Source organism: Ochotona curzoniae, unplaced genomic scaffold (assembly GCF_017591425.1).
Source record: "Ochotona curzoniae isolate NIBS_2020 unplaced genomic scaffold, NIBS_Ocur_1.0 contig_1014, whole genome shotgun sequence".
NCBI lineage: Eukaryota > Metazoa > Chordata > Mammalia > Lagomorpha > Ochotonidae > Ochotona > Ochotona curzoniae.
In genome coordinates this window covers 33,500,618-33,526,965 of record NW_024464920.1, presented here as the reverse complement: position 1 = coordinate 33,526,965, position 26,348 = coordinate 33,500,618, and the positions used below count along the sequence as shown (strand labels likewise).

The 26,348-nt window shown below is 38.7% G+C and overlaps 1 protein-coding gene and 1 non-coding gene across 11 annotated transcripts in view; both read left to right on the top strand.

The window, feature by feature from the left end:
* The first annotated feature begins 7,861 nt into the window (after nt 1-7,861).
* USP15 (ubiquitin specific peptidase 15) overlaps nt 7,862-26,348 on the top strand; it is a 99,245-nt gene continuing 80,758 nt past the window's right edge. For 5 of the 10 annotated variants that reach the window (XM_040982663.1, XM_040982680.1, XM_040982688.1 and 2 more), the window contains exon 1: nt 7,863-8,046. In XM_040982663.1, coding sequence (XP_040838597.1) covers nt 7,958-8,046 — 89 coding nt within the window. In that variant the 5' untranslated portion in view covers nt 7,863-7,957. The other 5 variants (XM_040982626.1, XM_040982609.1, XM_040982619.1 and 2 more) reach the window with 4 other exon arrangements.
* LOC121164218 lies at nt 22,302-22,409 on the top strand. The gene has a single exon (XR_005885052.1). It is a non-coding gene; the product is annotated as a U6 spliceosomal RNA (small nuclear RNA).

Genomic DNA, 26,348 nt, shown 5'->3' with positions numbered 1-26,348 from the left:
GAGATACAGAGAGAAAGATCTTCCGTCCGATGGTTCACCCCTCAAGTGGCCACACTGGCTGGAGCTGAGCCAACTCAAAGCCAGCAGCTTCTTCTGGGAATCGCTCGCAGGTGCAGGGTCTTTGGGTTGACCTCCACTGCTTTCCCAGACCACAGCAGGGGGCTGGACAGGAAATGGAGCAGCCAGGACATGAATCGGTTCCTCTTAAAGATTCCGTAGCATGCAAGGACAGGATTTAGCCAAACATAGAAGAAATTATTGATATGAAACCAAGAGAAACCATTATCTTTAGTGAAAAAAAATTCTCTTAATTTTAAAATAGAAAAGTAGATGGAGTGCACAATACATCTTGTAGAATTATACTAGAGTCCATTTATTTAACTGAGTAGGATGAAGATTGTTCTGTTAAGAATTGACAATCTAGCCTCACAGTTAAACACAGTTAAACACAGTACTATAATTTTGTCTTTGCTGTAATCTGACTGTAGTTCTCTCCTTATTGTTGAAATCTGATACTTGATCTGATATTAAAAAGATGTGAACCTTTGAAAACTAAGTCATGAGGTATCCCCCTCACACACAGGATCAGCATCCTCCCAACAGAGGCATGCAGGAGCTCCCCGGCCTCGTTCACCATGGGAAGGTGCAGCAAGAAGATGCCATCCCCAAAGCAGGGAGCAAGGCCTCACCTGGCCCTGAAGCTGCTGCTTTCTTCACCTTGGACAAATCAGGCTCCAGAATGGTGAACAGTAAGTTTTTGTTGTTTATGAATTACCCACTTCAGTTATTTTGTTATAGCAGCTGAAGTAGACTGCCACTAGATCAAGTATCATTGCCTGAATCTTGGGAAATAAAAATAACCAACCTGTAACCCTAGACTAACACTTCTCAAAGCTTAGAAAGCCAGAGTCACCCTTGGTTCATCAGAATAATAGTTCTTCAACTTGAGCCCCCAAAATTCTCTCACTTACTTTATCTGGGATTGGGTAAACAATCCACAACTGAAAATACACCACAGGTGTTGGTGATACAGCAGATCTACAGACCACATTTTTAAAAGCATTTTTCAGCTTTCTAACCACTAACAAACTTTGGCTAAGTAATTTTCCTTCAGGTGGCTAAAAAAAAAAAAAAAATTTAAATGAGTTTCATCAGTGCTTTCTGAAGTTTGAATCAAGAATTCCATTCAAGATCTCTTCCTCTCCGATTTTAGAACTGTTTTGAGAGTATAGTCCCAAAATCCAGTTTGATGATTCCAACTACATTCTTAATTAGAGAACACCATTCCTTTATGTTTTAAAAGAAGCACTTGAGGGGCCAGCACAGTGGCATAACCAGCTAATCTTCTCCCTGTTGCTCCAGCATCCCCTATGCTGTAGACTTGGGAAAGCTACAGAAGATGGCTCAAGCCCTTGCGCTCCTGCATCCATGTGGGAGATCCAGAAAGAAGCTCTAGATTTCTGGCTTCAGATTGGCTAGCGCCAGCCCTTGTGACCCTTTGAGAAGTGGACCAGTGGATGGAGGATCTCCTTCTCTCTTACTCCCCTCCCCCACCTCGCTGATGTTAAGAATTTCATGACATGGCCTGAGACAGTTAGTCAAGTCACCAGAGACTTAGGTATACTTAACTACTTTCTATATTACATTAGTTTTTAAACTAATCTGGTGTATTTTTTTCAACTAGTGGTCCAGAGAATACTGAATTCTTATTGAATTCAGTTTCTTATGATTGTTATCAACAGCACGTGTCTGTCAGAGGGATGCAGTGATCGCCTTCGTTCAGAATAGACACTATTTTAGTTTCCCTAGGGCAGGCTGTTCTGCTCTGCATTTGTTTACTGCTACTACTATAACAAATTACCATAAATCTAATAACAAGGGACATTCAGGTATATTATCTTCCAAATCTATATTTCAGACATCTGACACAAGCTTACTATAACTAACATCAAGCTATTGGCAAGGCTGTGTTTCTTTCTGGAACCTTTACAGGATAATTCATTTCCTCACCTTCTCTACTCTCATGAAGTCATTTACATTATTTGACTAAAACCAGCTTTTTTACCTCTTCAAAACTATTCTTCCACAGTCACACCACCCTTCTTATCATAGCCAGGAAAGTTTCTTTTACCCTCAAGGATTTCTGTGATTTGATTGGACTCAACTGGAAAATCCAAGATAATCTCCCCATCTCAAAGTCTTTAGTCTTGGTCATCTCTGCCAAGTTCATTTTCTCTTGTAAGGCAATACTCTCACAGGTTCTGAGATTGTAACATGAGCATGTCTGTAGCTTAACTATTCTGCCTTCCATACTGTCCATCCACAGATGGACAAGTTTCTGATATGTTATATGTCTATGTTTATAATTAGAAAACATTAATAAGCATATAATATATTTTTGTGTAATATTCTACCATTAGCTTGCAAGTACATTATTTTACTTTTAGAACACCTTAAAATGAAAGATTTGGTAAAACTGGATTTTTAATATTCTTCTTAACCTCTTTCTTATTTTAATTTCTTCACATAAGCACTACTAGTTGTAACAAAACTGCTTATTACTCCATCTCAGCTTTATGATGTTAATAAATTTTTTAGACAGTGAAATTTAGTAACTGTCCCTGTCTAAATAGTACAAATATTTTGTAAAAAATAATTGAGACTTTATACTAATTTCTACTGTGAGTTCCATATTCATTGTTTCATTTACATCTGAATGAATCCTTTGAAATCAAATTTCGCTTTCTAAAGAATGAGTAAGTAGCAGAGGGACCACTCAAATATAGATCTTTCTGACTCTATATGCATAATATTTCTACTATATCCTAAAAAATTCCTATTATTATTCAGTAAATTATCTGCAGAAGTAGATAACTATTTCTTCACAATTCATGGATTAATTCTTACTTGTCATAAACCTACTGCATTGTCTATACTATCCTGTTCCTTGGGTTCCTGGAAGATAATATCATAAAGAATATCTCATGTAACATTTTTATTTATCACAGAATTTAGATATATTCTTTAAGACCTGTTATTACATTGTTCTAAAACTCTTTGTAAGCAACTTAAATCTTTTTTGCTATCTCAGCTAAAAATGAAGAGCAGGATTGTCCAAACAGAAAATCTGAATAATTCAGTCCTCTCTTGGGAGAAAACAAAGTTAATCTCACTAGAATCTATATAGTAGCTGAATCACTATAGATTAGTTCTGTAGATTTCCAAGAGCCATGGCATAAAAGAAAATATTTTTAAAATCTTATATAAAACTGACAAAATATAAGTATGTAATATTAAGACAAATGTTTTCATTTTTCACTCAAAGCAAAAGATCAGTATATTAGAAAATGACTTAGCTGTGCATTATTACAGATTTGAGAAAAGAACTCAGACACTGCTTAAACATTTCCATTTTTTCATGGAGTCATTTTTAGTCAACTTTGAATCTATCAATAAAGATAAATCAGTCTTGATTATATGCATTTTATATTTATATCCATATATACAAATAAACCATATATTTGGATCAAATATATACATATGGATCAAATCAAATTCAATAGAACATATATATCAAACCAAGTTAAATAATAATATTTATGGTTCATAGAATAAATTCTTCCTTGGAAAAGTTTCCTCATCATACATGTACATTTCATTTTTAAATAACCAGGATCCAAAGAATATATTACCTATTAAGGATTTATTTTTACTATGATCCCAGATGTATTAGACTCTGATTACTTTATTGATTCCATTCAGTTTAGTTTGATTAACAGTTAATTCAGAACTTATAGGAGGGAAAGCTGACTTTAATCTTCAGGGTAGTATCAGCTTTCAAAGCAATCTATATGCCCTTCAGAGAAAAAAAAAAGTGAAATAAGTAGTAAACCAGATTGATCATTTCATAGACTTGAGGTCCATGTGAAAAGTAAACTTTCTAGAATTCACAAAACAGGTGCTAAAACATGCTTCTTTTTTTCTAATGTTTTTTACTTAAGTACATTTAGTTGGTCTAGAGCATTCAGTGAAATCTCCCAAACTCCTTACTATCTTGTAATGAACTTATTTTATCTGTTTCTGTTACCAATTTCAAATTCCTGTAAGCATTCACAGTGAGAAAATGAGCACTGGCAGAGGCTAAACAGCTGGGCCAAGGCTCCCCAGCTAGCTAGTTAGTTGCACTGAGTCACAGTCAAAATCAAGTATCCTTGTTTTTTGTGAAAGGGACTAATTCCTACCACTATCTCTTCAACCTCTTTTTCAGAATCTAACGCCTGTCTAAAATAAGCAGCATCTCATTTTTTGAGCTCTAAAAACTGAATTGTGGCACAATTTTTTGTGGAACAATTTTTGCTCATATCCCAAATTTCAAAATATCATTAGCAGATTAAGTAAGTATTTGACTACATGCTATTTTGGTGTTTGCACCATTCCCCCACCTGTCTGCTGTCTTTTAGCTGTTGGGAAAGTTGATAAAGGGGGAAGGGAATTTTAAGATTACATCAGAGAAAAAAATGAAGGGTTTGGAGAAGTGACTAAGCATGAGGGATAGTGAAGTTACTGCAGAAACTGACCTGTACAGGACCAACAGAGAATAAAGAAAACATTGCAACAGACGTTCCTGAAGATCAAAGGTAGGCAAGGTTGAGAAATAAAGGCTGCCAGGTCACCAACACTGTTCTCTTAGGGAACGTGCTAGACCTATGTGTGCATGTGACTTGCTAAATCCACCTAGACTTCAGGGAGATTTCCCCTTGGGTTTGTATTGAAAATAAAAAAGTGAAGCTTATTTTGGAAGTCTCCTTTGCACTTCCTGCCATTAAGTTCTATCTTTAAAAACCCCAGGCTGAAAACCAATTTTCTTTTGACACCTTAAACATGATTCTTATTCTCCTGTTAGTTACACTTGAATTCGACACTCTTACCTGCTAAGTACAAGTATCTCTGTGAAAAGGATTGTTTAAACATCCATGAACAGAGAAATTATTAGGTCAAAGAATCGTTGCTGGAGAGTCTCTAATTTCAAAACCAACTCTGATTCTACTTCATTCAGATGGATGCCAATTTCCAAAGCGCTTGGTCTCTTGTACTATTTTTCCTCTAGATTAAGCGGACAAGGAAGTTGCAGTGGGTCTGAGATGGTAGTAGCAACCACCAATAAAACAACACATTTGTGCAAAGTTAAAAAGGAAAGCATCAGGAAAGGCATGCATTCTAAATGGGAAATAGTTATATTGAATTATCTGTGGGGTTTAGGGTAAAATAGCTTTTCTTATCAATTTCTCTACTTACCTATGCAGTTGAGATGTGGACTTTGGCCAATTTAATATTTACAAACAGTATCTTATTTATTTTTAAAATTGAGAAAAGCATCAGTAAGATAAACAGAATGCCCTTAAATTGATAAACTGAGGTTGCTGATTATAAATGTTACAAAAGTTTAAATTTACACAAACCTTATTGATTCTAGGGCTATACCATTTGGATTTTTGGTGGGGGTTCTGCCACTCATTTGCTTCAATTCTGCATCCAAAGCTTGGGAATCACAACAGCATCTACCTCATAAGCTTGCTGTGAGGACTAAGTATTTTGAAGTGCTTAGAGCCAGTTGAGAACTCTGATAATCCTTAGTAGGTAAAATACCACAATTAATATTTCCTTCCTGTCTCTGATAACAGCTAGTTAGCTGTATAAAATGACCTAATAAACCTAATGCATAATTCAAGTTGATATTGAATTTACACATCTATCTCCAGGTAACTTGCTGCCTTGAGGACACAGCCAGTGAAGGCACGATTATTTTACTTAGCTGTCTTGTATAGGCTTCCGTGTTTTAAAATATATTTTCTTGGAAGGAGAACTGAACAGCAGAGTGTGAATGATGTATTACTTCTTGTTATGCTGTGTTTATAAAATGAGAACACAGTTTTACCTTCAACTTCTCTAACATTTTAAAGATATAATTCACATACTATGCAATTTACACTGTCACCAATAAACAATACTGGTGTTTATTGATAGGCTATTAAGTTCTAGGCAATAAACACATGTTGTTTCATTTAATCTTCATAAAAATCCTTTAGATGTTATAATATTCAATCTTATGATTAAACTACAAGTACCTTGGAGCTACAGAATGAAGTCAAGTTCGAGCATATGTTCATCCACATTGGCTTCAACTTTTTTTCCATATCATATTGTCAGACTGAGGGAAAATATGACTCTTTGAGGATATTCATAGTTACAGAAACTTTCTTTTTTTTTTCACCTGCTGGGAAAAAAGTCAAATAAGAAAAGCTGTAAGTTGCTTCCACACTCTAAAGGTTGATATAATAAAGTAAAAGTGTATAAAGTGAAAACAAATAATCATAATGCCAATATACACTTCTACTTGGGGATAGATCAGTACTCTTAAAATCAAACCCATCTTGTCTGAATTCACTCCAATTGAGCTAGACTGGGCATTAAAAATACAGAACAAGAGTGACCAAGCGGGCGGTCTTGTCCACCTTTCAGGCTTCTCATTTCCTTGTTATTTAAGTCACATCACCAGAGTTTCTCATCATGCCTGAAAGTACTTAAAAGTTTTGCCACAATTCAATTATTAAGGATTTATTTAGGTGGTTTTTTTTTTTTTAAAGATTTATTTCTATTGGAAAAGCTGATAGAGAGAAAGATCTGCCCACTGATTCACTCCCCAAGTGGCCGCAATGGCCGAGACGGGCTGATCTGAAGCCAGGAGCTTCTTCCAGGGCTCCCACGTGGGTGCAGGGTCCCAAGGCTTTGGGCCATCCTCTACTGCTTTCCCAGGTCACAAGCAGGGAGCTGGAAGGGAAGTAGAGCAACCTGGACATGAACCGGTGCCCGTACAGGATCCCAGTGCTTGTGAGGATTTATCCACTAGGCTATTGCAACAGGCCCAATTTGGGTATTATTTTCACTTGGTAGTCATTCTTGGGCTAGCAGCTAGGTGTGTAGTTTTTAAAAATTAACCCAATCGTGTGAAGTTCATATTTTTGCCCAGACTTCCACAAGGAGAGGCGGTCAATGAAAGTGCTAGCAATACGGGCTTTGGAACCTGTGTGGACTCGGGATTTGATTTTTTGAGGGAGTAGACCTGCCCACTTGTAACCTAAATTGTTGGCTTCCAATAAAACTGCTTTCACCTGGTGGTACGTAGGCACCACTGGGAAGGGCGCCTAAACCAGTGTTGCTCTCGGCCACCTTGGGGGTGTACCCCTTCTCTGTTTCTCGCATCATTCAGTGAATCTTTCACTCATTCACCGAGGAGCCAAGGCTTGTTTTCAGACGGCAGCTCACTTGCCTTGGGTGTGCCCGAGGAGGCGTCACAAAGAGCCTACCAAAGGTCTCCACCTACAGAAGCAGCGCCGAAAGGAACCTAGGAAGGTCACCGCGGCCAAGCCTTCGCTTTCGGATAGTTCTCGAGCCAATGTTCATCGGGCTTGGGTGGCTTCTGTGAAAAGCCCGGAGCCACCGAGCTGCTCAATTTTCTGCCATATCTTGTCCATCCCCACATCCTCCCGTCCACCCCCACCCTCTAGAGTGACTGAATGCGCCAATAAAGGTTTTTAGGCGACTGTGGGAAAAAGGGGTGGGTAGGTAAAGTCGAAGACGAACTGGGGAGTGGCAGCGCTTCTCTGAGAGCGAGCCGAAGCCCCGCCGAGGGAAGTGAAAACCTGCCTGCGCGCGGCCTGAGGGAGCCGAGGCAAAGCGCCGGGCGGGCGGGACCGACGGGGCGGCGGGGGGGATGGCCGACCTCCGCCGCGCACTCGCCCGCCGCCAGGGCCGCCTCAGGTTCCTACGCGCCCCCCCTCTCCTACGTCTCCTTTGGTTTCGACCTGCCAAGTGGGCGGGGCCGGGGACGCCATTCCCACAATGCTCTGGGGCGTGCCGCCACCGTCGCTGCCGCCTCCGCTACCGCTAGTGGAAGAAGATGGCGGAAGGCGGAGCGGCGGATCTGGACACCCAGCGATCTGACATCGCGACGCTCCTCAAAACCTCGCTCCGGAAAGGGGACACCTGGTGAGGGGAAGGATCTGGAGGGGCCGCGGGTGCGCTAGGGTGGTGGAGACTCGGGCGGGAACCGCGGTCTAGCGTCTTTGGGGAGTGACAGGTGCGGGCAGGTCCGGCGGCGGCCGCCCAGGACAGCAGGATCTGGGGGCAAAGGTTGCACCGGACCCGAGGGCCAGAGTTCGCGGCTTGCTGGGACATGCTGAGAGCCCTGCCGAGGAGGGCGGCGGCTTCGTGCGGGTCGATTCGTCCCCAGCGCTCTCGGGGAGCCGCTCCCACCTCGGGCCTGCCCGAGTGCCGGGTTTCAGTCGTTGGGCGTGAGTCTTACTCGGTGTTGACAGGTCTGGGTCTTCCCTGCAAGCCCCAGTACTTCCCCCAGTCCCTCCTGACCCCGGCTTTGTGGGTACCCTAGTTCCCCATTATTGCGATTCTTGCCGTCTTCCGGGAGAGAAAGCTGCAGGACGTTTGCGGTCTGGATTACACAGGTGGCATGTGCCACGGCTCCACTCGAGAGAAAGAAGCCCGAGTTTTGTCAATTCCTTGTCAAAAAAAAAAAAAAAGGAAGGGGGGGAAAAAAGGAGGGAGAAGGGTAGGGAGCTGTGGGCTTGTGAGGGGGACCACGTGGTCTTGTGCCTCAGCGGAGCCTTGTTGGAAACCGGCAGCTTTTCGGTTACCAGCGCAGCCCTTCCCTCGTACGGGAAGGATAACGTAGGCCTGCGCAAAGTAGATAAGTCCACTTGAAGAACTTGCTTATCGTCAGGCTTGTAACATGCCGAAAAAGGGACGGACTTCTCTGAAAACACCGAGGGAAGTTAGGTGTAGCTTTTACTACTTGTCGACCATGTCAGGTGACAGGCAGAGTCATTTAAAGACATGACTGGGTAACATCAGGTGTTGTTTTTGTGCCACTTTAATTGTAGTAACTTCTTTTTTTTCCCATTCCACCGTCTCCGTGTAAGTGGTGTACCAATTACGGAGTGTTTTCTTGTGTGCAGCAGCGGGGTGACTACCTGGAGGGGAGGGTCGGACTTAGGCGTAAATTCTTTTCCTGGTTGCTTGCTGTATGACTTGGAAGCACAGCTCACCCCATCACACCTCAGTATCTTCACCTGTGGAACGACAAGTGTGGTTTTGCTTGTGTGTTGGGGGGGGGGTGTTGATTCAGTTCAGTTTTCCCACAAGGTCTGATATTTGTGAACTACTTCGTTTTAGGTGCTTGCTTATGTCTCATATACTCGAATGCTGTGATATTGTTCACAGGCAGGTTAACAGGTGACAGGCTTAGGAATTGAATGCAGGTACTTTGATAGAAGCCGTAGTACTTTTTCCCCGCCTATGTTGTGTGAAAAACCCATAACTCTGTAAACGTGGACCGGTTGTGTTGTGCAAAAAAGTTTCTGCTTTTTGTCTAATTTACTGTAAATCACTTAAAGGAAAGAGTAAATATAGGAGGTCCGTGAATTTGAGTCATTTCCTCTGATTTTTTTTTTTAAAAAAGGAAACCGTGAAGAAGATATTTGACCAATGGCAGGATGTTTGAGTTTTTTCCTCTTGTTAACTTTTCTGTTTCACTTAAGGGGGCGAGTCAGGTGCGGATGGAACTGGAGAATTGCAGAAACCAAGTTAGCTTGCACGTGAGGTAGTTGACATGCCAATTACCAGGTGAAATCTGTGAAAAAGAGATTGTAGAACAAATGTTTGAGAGTTTTTTGATGAGAAATTTGATGTTTAGATTTGGTAATGAACTCCCAAGTACTGTACTGGTAGGGATATTGAATAACAGTTGAGTTGTTTCGCTTATATTAAATTTTTAAATTTGTCTTGTGTGAGTCCTTTAGCAAAACTTTTTATTTTATAACTAAAAGCAGCCCATATGCAAATGGAACATTATCCTGGCACATGTGTTTAACCATCTTAGGAAGACTGCTTGGGCTTTTTGAAAGAACAATAATTTCTTGTAAGTTTTAGTACAGATGCCCCAAAATTGTAGTCAAATACACTAAAATGAGTGAGTTTTATTACTTAGCTTTTGAGCACCATCTCATGGTATTCCAGTGACAAACTCAGTACCTTGATTTGAGTTGGGTGAATACTTGATTTTGTTTATTTGTAAGTAGTGAGTGATTTTTACTTACAAACTGATTTTCTTTAAGATTTAATTATTTTTATTGGAAAGAGCAGGACAGAAGGATCTTCCATCCGCTGGTTCACTCCTCAAATGGTCACAATGGCCACCAGAGCTTTAGCTAACCCAAAACCAGGAGCCAGGAGCTTCTAGGTCTTCCACACAGGTGCAGGGACCCAAGGCTTTGGACCATCCTCCCAGGCCATAAGCTTATGGCCTCTCCCAAGCCATAAGCAGGGAGCTGGATGGGAAGTGGAACAGCTGGAACATGAACTGGGCCCACAAACTGGTTTTCTACAGGTAAAATCAGAGATGATGAGAAATGTATTCCAGTACTAGATTTTATAATGAGAGGTAATTCAAAGCAGAAGGGAATTTTATCTTTTAAAAAGGTAAAAAGGGAGTAGCACTGCTCTCACTGCTACTTATTGATATTTGTTGTTGTGTATTCCCATCAGACAGGATTAATTTGAAATTGAGGAACTGTAGAAAAATGATAAACTAGAGTTGCTTAGGTGATGATGAATTCAAGACAGCATTGAGATGGCGATTTCTCTTGATGAGACAAAAAGAAAATTTGCGTAAAGTACTTTACATGTACGTGCTTTAGCAGTCTATAAAGAACAGTAGATAAATGATGGATTTGCAAAGAATGTATGTTGTTGCATGCTATTTTTAAAGATTCTTTTAAATCTATTATGAATCAATAAACAAATATCCACACATCATCAGAGTTATCACTTCATTCTCTCCCATGCTGTGGAAATATTCATCTACCAGTCACTTCTTACACCCTTCCTGGGTAAATATGTTCAGTATTCATGGGCAGCTAACTTACATATTATGTAAAAATTGCATATCATTTTTATCTCAACCTTGAGACCAATAGTAGATTTCAGGAGAGTAAGTTTTGTTTTCTGTTTAGGGTAATTTAAAACATCCATTAGATTTTCATTTCAATAAATTGCTGAAGAATCTAATCAGTGAGATTTTGGACAAGACATTGCTTTCAGTTTTTAGAACTTTGCCTTAAGTTTATGCAACTTCAACAAATAAAATAAGCTTTTAGCCACCAATCAGTTCTGTCAAAGGACACTGGTAGTAGGAATTTTAAACTGAGTATAAATATATATATATTTATACACACACACACACACACACATTTTTATGTTACTATTATTGTTAAATTAGTTTTAATTGTACCAATGTGATTAGGGTCAAAGTAGGATCTATGAAATCAGAAAGAAAAACATCTTGTTATAAATTAGTGAAAATAAGGATAGAAGTAGTGACAGTAATGTGTATTTTTCACATTTGAGTTGCTTGAAAAGTCCAGAAAATGGTTTTTCTTTCTTTAAGCCTTTTCCCTAAGCTTGTTAGCGGATCTAGGAGTAATGTACCATATTTGGGCATAAAGATCCAAAGCTAGTCACTGACTTCTTTCACTTAATGTGTTTAGTGACAATCAGGATTTTTTTTTCCAAGTTACACCATTTTTCCATTAGTAAGGTAATAAATTATTTCTTGTAAAGTGGCTTTGTGACAGTTATTAGTCTTGCTTGCATATAAGGATAACATGAAAAAAATAATTTGTCAGACCACAACTACATTACTACATTAAAAAAACACTGTGTGAGATGAGGAGTTTAGCATGCTATTAAGACACTGCTTGGCAAGCCTGCCTTCCACTTCGGAGTTCACTCCTAATTCCTGCTAATGGGCACCCTGGGCATCGGCATCTGATTGTTCCAGTAGTTGGGTCCCTGCCACCTACATGGGAGACCTACATTGAGTCCCAGCACTGAGACATTTGGGGAGTGAGTCACACAATGGCAAGTCTGACTTGACCTCACAAATTAATAATTATAAAATAAAACCCAGTACACCAGGTATTTTGTAAGTACTTACTAACTTATTGCTCATCTCCACAATTCAGACTAGTGCTGATGTTTGATGAAATCAGAGTCCTAGGTTCCTAGAGGGGTTCACACAGTGAAGCCATGTAGGCGGGGTATTCAGCTCAGATCCCTAAATCAGTACTACATGGCCTGTTATTTATTTATTTATTTTCAAAGATTTATTTATTAATTGGAAAGTCAGATATACAGAGAGGAGGAGAGACAGAGAGGAAGATCTTCCATCCGATGATTCACTCCCCAAGTGAGCGCAATGGCTGATGGTGTGCCAATCCGAAGCCAGGATCCAGGAACTTCTTTCGGGTCTCCCACGCGGGTGCAGGTTCCCAAAGTTCTGGGCTGCCTTCCACTGCTGTCCCAGGCCACAAGCAGGGAGCTGGATGGGAAGCGGGGCTGCCGGGATTAGAACTGGCACCCATATGGGATCCCGGCACGTTCAAGGTGAGGACGTTAGCTGCTAGGCCATGCTGCCGGGCCCATGGCCTGTTATTTTTAATGTAGCTCTATATAGGTGGCGGGGGAATTTTTTTTCTCTTTAAATGGAGTCTTTTATATTTAGCTGCAGATTTCTACCATTTTTATCCTACACTCGTCTCTTGTGTGGATGTAGAATATGTAGAAAATCTTAAGGTCTTGCTTTGGGAAATTAAAACATGTTTAAAGATTGGCATGTGAATAGCTGAATGTATTAAGTGGCATTTTTATCTAAAAGTACATTCAAACTAGGGAATTTAGAATCATTTACTGTTGAGCTTTTGATTTTAATTATGAGTAGTCATAGATGTTACTACAGACACTACTGCTTTAAGATCTTGTAGGATATTTTAACACTTTGTATATATTTTAAAAGCACACATTTTAAAATGTGTACAAGCCACAAGTATGTAAGTTTCCCTTTTTGGACTGTGGACCATTAAGAACAATCTAGGATGATGAAAAACACAAATATTAAGTTTTGTGTTCTGTATCTGCCAACTGACTTTTCCTTCAGAAATAGCTCAGAATGAATTTTTGAAATCGAAACACTTCAGGTTAAGAAACTAGATGTATGATACAGCCATAATCATTTCCATTTCTTTAGCATCTTCCTGAAAAATTAATAGTCCAGTAGCATCTCTAGTAATAGAAGAATCAAATTTGCTATTTTAGTTACTGGAAATATCTATTTTATTATGTGAGTTTACAGCAGTTCTGCTAACTTTGAAGGTCACCTAAATAATAAGCCATTATTATTGAGAAAGTGTGTGAAAACCATTGGGTATATTGCAGGGGGTAAGGAGATGATTAAAAACTGATAAAGGTTGGTTACACCATTATTAATTTGATTCTCAAGACAAGACTCAAACGTATTCCTTCCCTTTGTCATGGTTGAAGAATGTGGGAGAAATTAACTGGCCTGCCCAGGTTCACAGATGACAGTGTCACGACTAGTGAACATTTAGGAAATGCATGCTCTGTGCCAGTCACTGCTTTAAATGCTTTACATATGTTTAGCCCTTACATGGTCTTGTTTATCTCATTTTATGTTCAGTGATTTCAGAAGTGGTTTAATCAGGTTTCTGATCATTAAAATTACTAGATATCATTAATATCATTTTAGTATTAAGAATTTTATGGGTACGGCACATGGCATAGCAAGTTAATCTTCTGCCTGTGGCACTGGCATCCCATATGGGCACTGGTTCTAGTCCCAGCTACTTCTGATCCAACTCCATGCTTATGGCTCTAGAAGGCCAAAGAGTACGTGGGTACTTGGATCCCTACACCCACAAGCAGATCTGAAAGAAGCTCCTGCTCCTGCCTTCGGATCAGTGCAATTCCCGCGTTTCTGGCTATTTGGGGAGCAAACCAGAAAATGGAAGATCTCTCTCCCTCCCTTCCTTCATCTCTCTGTAAGTCTGCCCTTTCTGCTGCTCCTATAATTTCTAAAGTATTTCATTAGACCAAAGAGTTTGAGTTCCTTAGCTCTCACATACAATTTTTAAATGACTGGTTTTTTTCCTGTAGCTTGTGCCTTTTATTTTCATTTCAGAGTTGCCATTCTCATATTCCTTGTCTCATATTTGCTCCCATGGAGGCATTCTGTCGACTTTTTCTCATGCTGCTTTAAACAGAGGAATGTTGTTTCCTTAAATTTTATCATCCAATTTGAACAAAAGACTAGACTGTCGAAATCAACTGTAAAACTGAAAGTGTCTTCACTTCTGCATACAGTTAGAATAAGCATTTAAGAGAGCGATCAAGAATGGTTCCTCAAAAAAAGGAGGAAATGAATTCAGATTGATAGAAAGAGGTTATCCGGGTCCAGTGCGATAGCAAGGTGGTTAAGGCCCTCACCTTGCACGCTCAGTATCCCATATGGCGCCGGTTCTAATCCCGGCAGCCCTGCTTCCCATCCAGCTCTCCACTTGTGGCTTGGGAAGGCAGTCGAGGGCAGCCCAAAGCTTTGGGAAACTGCACCCGTGTGGGAAACCCGGAAGAAGCTCCTGGCTCCTGGCTCCGGATTGGCTTAGCTCCAGCTGTTGCAGCTGCTTGGGGAGTGAGTCATCGGACGGAAGATCTTCCTCTCTGTCTCTCCTCTGTGTATATGACTTTCCAATAGAAATAAATCTTTAAAAAAAAGAAAGCGGTTATCCCCATTAGGATTAACCTGTATTGAGTTATACCTAGACCATTTTTACTGTTTCCCTGCTTGAGGTTCTGCATGGCTTCCGTAGAGCTCTCCAAAGAGAGGAGGAGCCAGGAATGCTGGCTCCTTTACACTCTGCTCTTGAGAAGACTCAGATGTTAGTGTGCACTTACAGAACGCTGGCCGAAGTATCTGTAGGGAAGACTTCATTTGTGAACAGAGTCAGAAAATCTTATAAAAAGGGCAAGAGAGGTGCCAAGCTATTTTAAGCTTCAGAGAACCAGCTAAACCAAAATGCAATTTAATTAAGAGCAAAATTAATCACTTGAATGAAAAGACTGTCGATGACTTTGACCAAGGAAACAAATTTGATCGTGTATATTTTGGTTTTGTTGTTGTTGTTTATTGTCTTTTTAAGATTTTTATTGGAAAGACAGATTTACAGAAAGGAGAGACAAAGATCTTCCATCCACTGGTTCACTCCTCAAGTGGCTGCAACAGCCAGAGCTGCACCAGTCCAAAACCAGGAGCCTGGAGCTTCTTCCGGGTGTCGCATTCAGGTGCCAGGGTCCCAAGGCCTTGGGCCATTCTCTACTTCTTTCCCCGGTCACCAGCAGGGAGCTGGATGGGAAGTGGAACTGCCGGGATTAGAACCGGTGCCCACATGGGATCCTGGCGCGTTCAAGGCAAGGACCTTAACCATTACGCTATCATGCCAGGTCCCACATTTGTTCTTAATATCATTTTATTGCTGAATAATAATCTGTCACATAAAATGTATCACATTTAATGTGGTCAATCATCTGTTGGGAGTTCCAGTTTGAGGGTATCATGAATAATCATGAATATCATTTACTAGAACATGGTATCTTTTCTTCTATTGGCTATTTATATGGCTTCTGAGGATGTCAGTCCAGAACCTCTACCTATTTTTCAAATTTACCTATTTGTCATTTTATTATTGCATTGTGAGAGTAATTTTTGTAATTCTAGATAATTCTAGGTCTCATCAAATAGATGATTTAGACAATTTTCTCTTCCAGGTTTTCCTTTTCTAAATTTAAATTTTATTTGAGAGGTAGAGAAGGGAAGAGGACTGAATGGACAGGGAAAGAAAGAAATGGAACTCTCATATACTGGTTCACTTCTCACAGTCCCGTAGTATGCAGAGCGAAGTCAGGAACCACTGCTGCCTCTTCGGGCGTGCTGCGCTAGAACTCTGGCGTTGAGGATGGAACGGGCTTCAGCCAGGCACACTGTGGAATGCAGGAGTCAGGGTTGGTAGTTTAACCACTAGACCACATGCCCACTCCTTTATAGAGTTTTCCTTCAGTGCACTTGGTGGTGTCTGTCGAAGCACAAAGCTTTGTCTTTTTTTTAATGTGATTCGATTTGTGTATTTTTTCCTTTGTCATTTTTGCTTTTGTTATATCTAAGAAAGCTTTGCCTAACTCACTCTCTGGAGGATTTCCCCAAGTGCATTTTCTTCTACATGTTTAGTTTTAGCTCTCGTACTTGAATTTGTGATCCAGCTGAGTTAATTCTTGTGTGGGGGGAATGAAGCAGTAATCCAGCTTCATACTGCATGTGGATATCTAGCTGCCCCAGCAATCTATGTCAAAAAGACTGTTTTTCCCTTTGGAATTATCTTGGCACCCTCATCAAATTTAGTTGACTGCAAAACTGAGGGTTTATTTCTAGACTCCCAGTTCTGTTCCACACTGCCTTAATTTACTGTAGAAATTTGGAAGTGAGTCAACAGCTTCTTTTGCAAGTTTGTTTCTTTCTTATTCATTAATTTTTAGTATTTAAAAATGTTGTATTGTAAAATTCTTAGATATGTGTAAATATATACATGATACCACTCTTCTTTTTAGCAGGCTATTTTTGCTTTAAATTTCAAGTTGGAAATTTTCCCCAGACCCTTAGTTCTTTGTAGTACTTGAATGAACACAGTGGATCATCTAATTCAAAGATCTCCTTCCCCATCTTAACCTGCTGTGGGCAAAAGAAAAACACTATTCTGTCTTAATAAGATAGATGAATCTGAGTTCAAAAAGACATTTATAGTATGTGTGTGAACGGAGGTAGTGAAAATAGTAGCTAGGGGATAAAAGGGCTAAACCAACATTAATTCTTCAAGTGAAAAAGCCATGATAAAGTAATGTTTAAGATGTTCAAAGTAATATGTATTAGCTATAAAAATTCAATTATGTAAGAAAATATAAAAATATTAATGAAACCATAAATACTAAATTTAGAGTAAGACTGAATAAAGAGAGGGATTCATTGGAATATATTTGTATTTTCTTGAATTGCATGGTTTGGTGTATATTTATAGATTCTTACTCCTCTGATATCTCCAGTGTAATATTGGCATGATAAAGTTATTTTAATGCTTGAGAGAAACTGTTTTTATGCTAAGCTCATATTTAAGGTGCAGTAATTCATTCAGAGGATTTGTATAGTGAATGTCAAACTTCATTTATACCTGCTTATCAAACATGAATGACAAATACAGCTGCAAGATATCTTTAGTGATGGAGAGGCATACATATTTAAGATATCCATGCTCGTGTACATATATTCTTGATGAGTAGCTTAAATATAATCTTGACCTCCTTCTTGAGTTCCTTATTTGTCTTAGTTTAGATCTAAAAAGAGGTCATAAATGAGTCCTTGCTAACTGATAGATTTAATGTGCAGAACAAAAAATAGGTTAGAAATGTTTGGAATCTAAAAGTTATGATGTAAAGAGAAAGTAAGCCAGATGACTGGTCATTGATGTGTTTGAAAAAACTTCATACTTTTCTATGGTTAAATTATCCTAAAGCAGTGAAAATTAGTTTTAGTAGTAAAGTGCCTGAAATAGCTGATTTATAGTAGTTTAAAATATTATCAACTTCTGCTTAGTATTAAAAATGGCTTTATATTGTCACCATGAAATGTAATTTAAATATTTTGCTAAACACCAGAATTAATCATGAGTGAATCATCCAGATTGTATATTAATTCTGCAAAGATAAATTTTATTTTTTTGAGATTAAGTGTGCTACTTTGGCTTAACATTGTTATTTTTGTGTATTTTTTCTACTTTTTTTTTTTTAGATTTATCTTATTTTTATTGGAAAGTCAGGTATACAAAGAGGAGGAGAGATTAATAGAAAGATCTTTTGTCCAGTGGTTCATTCCCCAAGCAGCGCAACTGCCAGAGCTGAGCCAATCCAAAGCCAGGAGCTTCCTCCAGGTCTCCCACATAGGTGCAGGATCCCAGGCCATAGGCAGGGAGCAACTGGATGGGAGGCGGGACTGCAAGGATTAGAACTGGCGCCCATATGGGATCTCAGTGCATGTTCAAAGCATGGACTTTAGCCACTAAGCTATCGTGCCAGGCCCTATTTTTCTTACTTGTTAAAGAATGCTGACAAATAGATAGCATTTATTTGTAACAGTAAACAAAATCATATATACAGATTTCAGAAAGCTCATGAAAATGAAATTTAAAAGGTAGTTTTCCTTTTCAATGTACTTTTTGCAGCTTCTTTGTCCTCATTGTATGCTCATAGCTCTCCGTGCCACTACTCACAACCAATCGCACCATTCAATTATGTCTTGATTGCCTACCAGCTTTCTGGTTCAGTCGATTCTGAATTTAATGAACTCAGGGACTCTAGGCTACTTTGCTAGCCACCTTTTATGGAATAGCATAGATAGTAGACACCTGGATGACATAGCAGACCTCCAGTATTCTTTAAGTGAATGAATTCCCATCTCTTACTGAGTAACTTTTCTAAGACTTGCAAATAAGTAATTCCATAATATATTCAAGCATGGTTTGAGGGGCTAAGGAAATTCATGAAAACAATGAAGATGAAAAAATTTATCCATCTGGGACCCAGCAGCATGGCCTAGTGGCTTAAGTCCTCACCTTGAACGTGCCGGGATCCCATATGGGCGCCAGTTATAATCCCGATAGCCCCGCTTCCCATCCAGCTCCCTGCTTGTGGCCTGGGAAAGCAGTCGAGGACCCAGCACCCGCGTGGGAGACCTGGAGGAAGTTCCTGGCTCCTGGCTCCTGGATCGGCACAACATCAGCCGTTGCGCTCACTTAGGGAGTGAATCATCGGATGGAAGATCTTCCTCTCTCTGTTTCTCCTCTCTGTACATCTGACTTTGTAATAACAATAAATAAATCTTAAAAAAAAAAAACATTTATCCATCCAGTTATTTTTATTGCAATTTTAGAATACCTCTCAAAAAGTAATGCTTAGGTATATGTGTATTAATTGATGTGAAAATATGATTCTCATAAAGGCATCATATAAATACTCAGACGTTTTCTATTCAGTTCTTGGTGGGCAAAGGACTAAAATTTGCCATTTTGAAATTATTCATTGTCTCTTAAGAAAAGTACATAAAATGATCAGAATATGTCTTTTAAATAAATGTTTCAATTCTTATTGACAGTTTTGTAATAATTTTTTCTAACCACCCCACCCTTTAAAAAAAATCCTTACTTGTTTAATAAGTAGGGAATATTGTGTATTTTACAAAATGTCTGGGACATCTTTAGAACTTTGTTAAGTAAAATTAAAATAACCCTTATTATATAGAAAGAACACTAAGCTATACAGTCTAAAACCTAGAGTGCAAGATGCTGAATACCCAGCTAATCATGTTGTATGACCTTAGTAGGTCACCTAATCTTGAGTTTGGTTTTGCCTTCAGTTAGGTTTAAAAAAAAAAAAAAGAGGACAGAAAGATTGCTGTAATAATAGACTAGTGTGAAAACAATTTCTATAAAAACCTTACATAAACAGAAAACGTGTATTTTGTTATCAGGATTTTTTTTCAAACAGGAGTGATATATTCTTAATGTCTGTGGCAGCAGAATGGAGAACAGATTGGAAGCATGCAAAATTTAAAGCGCAGAGAAAATTCAGGCAGTTGTTATAATCTGTGCCACTAAAATTGGTGGGCAAGGGGAGGTGTAAAACTAAGGGACTTTTCTGAGGAAGAAGATGAGAGGAAAAAGCTCTTAGAAATATTCTGAAGTTATCAGCACCGGATATTATGTGATGATGGAAGAGTGTAGGATTGTATTTTGGTTTCTGGCTTGGGGAAGTAAATTGCTGGTAGGACAGTTAAAGGCGCAGTGGGGAATGTGTAAATGTAAAGGTGAAATGAGGAGTGTCTCAAGGTTGAAATATATCTGGAAAATCGAAGTTGATGTGGACTAGCTGAATTAGAAATAAGATTTGAAGCCTGGCCCTGGGGCGCAGATTTTGGAATAACTGATGTGAATTATAATATGATAGGAGAATATGAATAGTGGAAGAGCAGCTTTTGTGATACTAACATTTAAGCAAAAAGAGAGTCAAGTCCTTTCCTCTTCCACAAGTTTAAAAAGATAGAGTTAAAAGACAGACAGACAGCTCTTGCTTCCTCTGGTTCATTGCTCAGCTGGCCACAGGATCAGCACTGGACCAGGTCAGAGCTAGGAGCTTCATCCAGGACTCACAAATGGGTGACAAGGGGCCAAACAGTTGAGCCATCTCTGCTGCTTTTTCCAGACCTTTAGCAGGGATGGGAAGTGGAACAGCCAGAAGACCAACCCATGCCCATGTGGACAGTGGATAAAATGCCAGCTCCAAATTTAATTCTAAGGTGATTAATATGTACATGAAATTAGGTATCCATTGGATTTGTTCAGGTGAGTAGTTGTGACTTTGTGAGGTCCTGTTGGGGAAAGAAAGCCTTTTATTTTATATCAGGGTAACAAGTGAAGGACAGTTGAAGTAGAAATTTGAAAGAACAGTGACTAAAGGGTAAGCAGGAAAACAGGAAGGGAGGAGGAAATGAGTATGTGAATTAGAGATGTTGTGGGAGGAGGGGAGGCAAAGACTTGTCCTTATTTGTATACTGAGTGGAAAAAGCCACATGAGTGAGGAAAGAGAAGGAACTGTTAGTTTGCAAGGCTACAGCCACGACATTAGAGCCAAAGAATAGGAGCAAAACAAAGTTGAGCTGAGATTGGTTTAAGGAGTATTACAAGGGTGCTTCAAAATGTTCATGGACAATGAATTAAAAAATAATGTCCATTTTACATGAGCCTCTTAAAATACCCTCAAATAAGAAAATCAGGTAAGATTAATGTGTAATGAGATAGAATTTGTCAGGAAGTGAGAGCTTCTCACATCCTTGTAAAGCAGTTAGCAGGAGATCTGTTGAACTTAATGTATTAGTGACCTGGTGAGACCTGTGACGATGTGGAATTAGAGAAGGCTGTGCTGTACACAAGTCAGAGGATTACAGATCATCTTTGAAGAGTTTAATAAATCAGTGACTTTATAGATCTTCAATCTGTATGAGATTCCTTCTGGAAAATTTGAGCATAGATAATGCTGGCATTAGGATAAATGCTTTTAAGCAAGTATTTTAGTAGTATGTAAGAATCATGACCAAGTATGAAATACTCTGATAAATCCTGTGTGACCCACTTTACTGGGAAAATGGTAGTGATTAATCCACAATCAGAGGACACAATCATAAGCAAGCTGATCTTATAGAATATACATAGATTTACTTCACTTCTGTATCCCTACTGTAGTTGTAATTATTTTTAGGCTTAAAATTTAATCTGCTTTCATAAATTTTGCTGGCCTCAACATTTTTTTGTTATATGGACAAATATATGAAGATAAGTATATAAACATACACATAAGCCTATATCAGACAAAACATTTTATCATTAACTGCCAAAAGACATGAATACAAAGAAAAATGCTATGTACATCTTTTGGATGAAAACATTAAAAATTACGTATAAATTTGAATCTCTCTCTGTGTCTCCCTAATCTCTTCCTCTCCTTTGCTGATACATACTGAAATTAAATTTTATAATCCTCTTTGTTTATATTTTAGTACATATGTCTGAAGTAGTAAATATATTTTGTATTTGTTGCATGTTTTAAAGTGTTCTATACTATGTGTGCATATCTGTTATCTTAATACATTTGTGTTATATTATGTATTTGCTTTATTCAGTGTTGTATTTTTCAGGTTTTTTGTTGTATTTCATGATAGAAATACATTGCAGTTTTCTAACTTCATTATTGCAAATTATACCAGTATAAATATTGAGCCAGTTCTGATTTCCTGTTCTGTAAATATAGAAAACAACTGTTAATTAAAAGAGTTTTTAATACTAATTTTTCTGGTTATAAGTTGTGTAAATATCTTCCCTGTTTGGTATTTTATCACTTTATTTGACTGTGTCTTCTGTTGAAAAGAAACTTTAACTTTGACAAGTTTATCATTTTATTTATTTTTTAAGGACATTTTGAGTTTTGTCTTAACTCTTCCTGTCTTCTAAGGCAGCAAAATTTTGTTCTGCATCTTTAAAAATATGCACTTTTGCTTTCACATTTGCCTTTTGAATCTGCTTTGTACAGTTAGTTCTGCTATAGCACAGCATGTGTTCATCACTAAGGTACATAAAACCATGAATTAAAACCACAGGACATGTGCAGAGAGTGGGGATTGGGTTACAATACTCAAAAGCTTGTTAATGGCGGTTTTTAAAATAATAAAAATGGTGCTCGCTTCGGCAGCACATATACTAAAATTGGAACAATACAGAGAAGATTAGCATGGCCCCTGTGCAAGGATGACACATAAAATAATAAAAATGGAAGCATTATTTTACATATTCCTGTTTAAAAATTCTCAAGTGTCAGAATAAAGGAAACTTTAGTTTGAGGATGAAGTTTGCTTCTAGGACAGATTCTGAAGGGTTACAGCTTTTTGTACAACTTTTGAGTTGTAGAATCTTATGACATTTTAACAGCAGATGTAGAAGGTGTGTCTTAAAATATTTGAGTTGTTTGTATTGTGCAATATTTCTGTGCAGTTTAATGGAGATGGGTAGTTTTCTATGCCCACCCAGTTTTTTGTTTTGTTTTGTTTAAGAATTGTTTTATTTTTCTGAAACAAAGTTGTATCTTGCATCTGTTAACTAATTTCCCCAGTGACTGCAGTGGCTCATTCTAGTCCAGGATTCCAGGAGAGACTCCAGGAGAGTCCCGTAGGGGACAGGGGGCAGTTGGGCCATCTTTCTTTGCTTTCTTATGTGCATTAGCAGGGAGCTGGCCTGGAAGTGGAGCAAAACTGCGACTAAAACGCATTCATGTGGACTGGTGAAGCAGGCAGCGGATTAACTCCTGAGCCAAAAAACTAATTTCAGTAAATAAGTGTTTGTTTCAGAGAGTTAGGACTAGGGTAAGGCACCTTGCATTTTTAGGGTCCTTTGGCATCTCATTTGCCTCATTCTGGTCTCAACCTGAGATGACAATGCTCAGGTTTACACTGTAATTTGTGCTTTATGCAAATTGTTTTCTAATGTATTGGTTGTTTACTAAGAACACTTAAAATAGGATCTGTTCTCTTTGTTGCATAGTACAGTTAACTATGCACAGTATTGTATAACAACTCTAGAACTTATTTTTGTTTTCTGTAACTGAAACTTTAAACTGGATAACAATGCCATTTTTTCCTACCCATTCCTTTCCTCCCTCCATTTCCTAATAACCATGATTCTGCTGTCAGTTTGTGTTTTTAATTTGCCATTAATTATTTATGAAGCCTAATATGGACATCCAGCCAGTTAGCTTTAAAATGTATTACAGAGACAAGACAGACAGTGATTTCTCATCTTATGGCTCAGTACCTAAATCTCTGGGCCAGCCAGTGCAGAATCCAGGAGTTGGCACTTTATGCTGGTCTTGCAGCTAAGCGTCTGGACCCAAGTATTTGAGGCATCACCACTGCCTTCTAGGGTGTACTTACCAGGAAGCTGGAATCCAGAGCTGAGCCAGAACTTTAACCCAGGCACTCTGAGAGGCAGACATCCCGTCGAATGTCTAAGTCACTCAGCCAAGTGCCTGTGCCTCTATCCCAAGTGAGAAAAACTTAAGCAGGAATCATTATCTACCCTTCCAAACAATGTCAGAATCCAGTAGTTTTTCATAGGAACACTACCACACCAGCAGGAAACAGATAATCCCTATCTTATAGCTACTTTGGGGAGGGGGGGGGAGTAAAACAGTAAAAGTTATCCTAATTTTGTTCAGCTTAGTAAAGGATAAAATATTGGTATGTGCAGAAAATTCTTATCAAATGTAATACATAATAGTATTAGCCGATGTTGAATAAATGGGAAATTCTCTGAATTGATAAACGGTTTCAAAGCCTACAAATTATCTTACCTAGTGGTAAAACTTTAGATGGTCCCATTATTAAGATAAAATGCTATCTCTTCACTTAAATTATTTTGAGGGTCCTAGCTAGGGAAGAAAAATTGGAATAAGAAAGAGAAGAGAAAATACATGTTTTGTAGTAACAAAATGGTTTTTAACATAGGAAAATATGGGGGAAGCTACAAAAGCTGTTTAGTTCAGAGGACTGATAGATATATATTTTTAAATGGTTATTTTCATGCAACTATAAAATATGACTATTAGAATAATATAAAATGTGCATACCAAAAGAATTATGATGTTCCTAAGAATAAATCTAACATATTAAGACCATTAAGGAGAAAAAATTAAATAACGCCTGAATAATGGAGAGATGTCCTGTGTCTGTTGGTGAGAAAACTCAACATTGTACAGTAGTTTCCCCAAAATTAGTTTAATGCAATTCAAATCAAAATTGTAGTAGATTTTTGGGAAATCTAATAAACTAATTTTAGAACTTAATTGAGAAGCAAATGATCAGGAATAACTATGATAATTTCAAAAATAATAAACTGTAGGAATTTACACTAAAATAGTTTGATTTGGAAAAGATATTAAGAAAATCACACACTTAAGGGATCTTTAGACAGTTCCTGAGGAATAATATAGAAAAACTATGTGTGGATCTCAATTTTTTAACCAAAGTACATATTTTTGAACAAATGTAGTGTTTTTTTTTAAGTAGGTTTTTTTTTTTTTAAGATTTCTTTATTTTTATTTGAAAGGCAGATTTATAGAGAGAAGGATAAAGCTCTTCCATATGCTGAAATGACTACAAAAACCAGAGTTGAGTGGATCTGAAACCAGGAGCCTCTTCTGGGTCTCCCTCAAGGGGACAGGGGCACAAGGTGTTAGGCCATCCTCTATTGCTTTCCAATTCCATAAGCAGGGAGCCAAATCAGAAGTGGAGCAGCTGGGACTTGGCCTGGCACCCATTATGAGGTGCCAGTGCTTGCAGGTGCAGGCAAATTAGCTTGCTAAGCCATCATGCTGGCCCCAAGTTTTTTTTTTTTTTTTAATGTCTTTTTTTTTTTCAAAGATTTATTTTTATTATTTTTTCATTGGAAAGGCGGATATACAGAGAGGAGAGACAGAGAGGAAGCTCTTCCGTCCGATGATTCACTCCCCAAGTGAGCGCAACGGGCTGATACTATGCCGATCCGAAGCCAGGAGCCTCTTCCGGGTCTCCCACGCGGGTGCAGGGTCCCAAAGCTTTGGGCCCTCCTCGACTGCTCTCCCGGGCCACAGGCAGGGAGCTGGAAGGGAAGCGGGGCTGCCGGGATTAGAACCGGCGCCCATATGGGATCCCGGGCGTGCAAGGCGAGGACCTTTAACCACTTGCGCCACCGCGCCGGGCCCTGGCCCCAAGTTTTATTTATTTTTGAAAGATCAGGGGACTGTTCTTCTACCTACTGATTCCAAATACTTCTGGACTAGACTAACAACAGAGACCTGGACCATCTGAGTCTCCCAAATGGGTTTCCAAAATGTGAATACTTGCGCTATTGTATGCTGCCTTGCGGTTACATTAGCTGGATGAGGGATCGGAGATCCATAGTAGCAGAGACTGATGTCAAGTCACAGGTCATGCCTTAAGCTGCAACAATCACAACACCAGTCCCATGCGAGATTCTTAAAATATACTGACATCCAGATTAAAATAATTAAAACTATGACATTAGCACAATAATATACACATAAATGGATGCACTAGAGGAAAATATTTCTTCATGTGACAAATATTTGTAAAAGAAAAAACATCAAGTCTTGTTTAAATTGCAAGGAAGAACTAAAAATTTCTAATGAGTGATATTCAGCTGATTATAATTTTAGAAAATAAGCTTTTCTTAAACATAGTCCTTCGGTTTTCCTCTTGTCACAAATCTTAAATTCTACAGTGCGGGGGTTTTCAGTTGCATAACCCTGCCAGTGGGTTTGGAGTGCATAGAAAATGTGGCATACTGCATACCTACTTTTAGGAAATTAAACTGCTCATGAATATTCTTTGCGAATTATGAGGTTCTGTTAGAATGGGCCCTTTGCTTTAGCTATTTTTAGATATAACTATTGTTTTTTATTCATCAGGTGCTGTGTGTGATAAGTACAGAAACATTAGATGGATGATCCCCTGAACGCTTTACCTGTACTATTAATTACACATACGAGCTAATATACTTTATTTACTTTTGAGTGTGCAGTTGATTGTGGGTAAATGGAGACCAGGGGAAATGTTTCTAGAACAGGGTTCAAGATAGGAACTAGTGACAAATCCGTGACAGCCAGTTCATTGAGGCCTGCAGACAACGTCTAGTTCCATGAAGAGCAGAAAAAATTGGACAGCTCTCCTG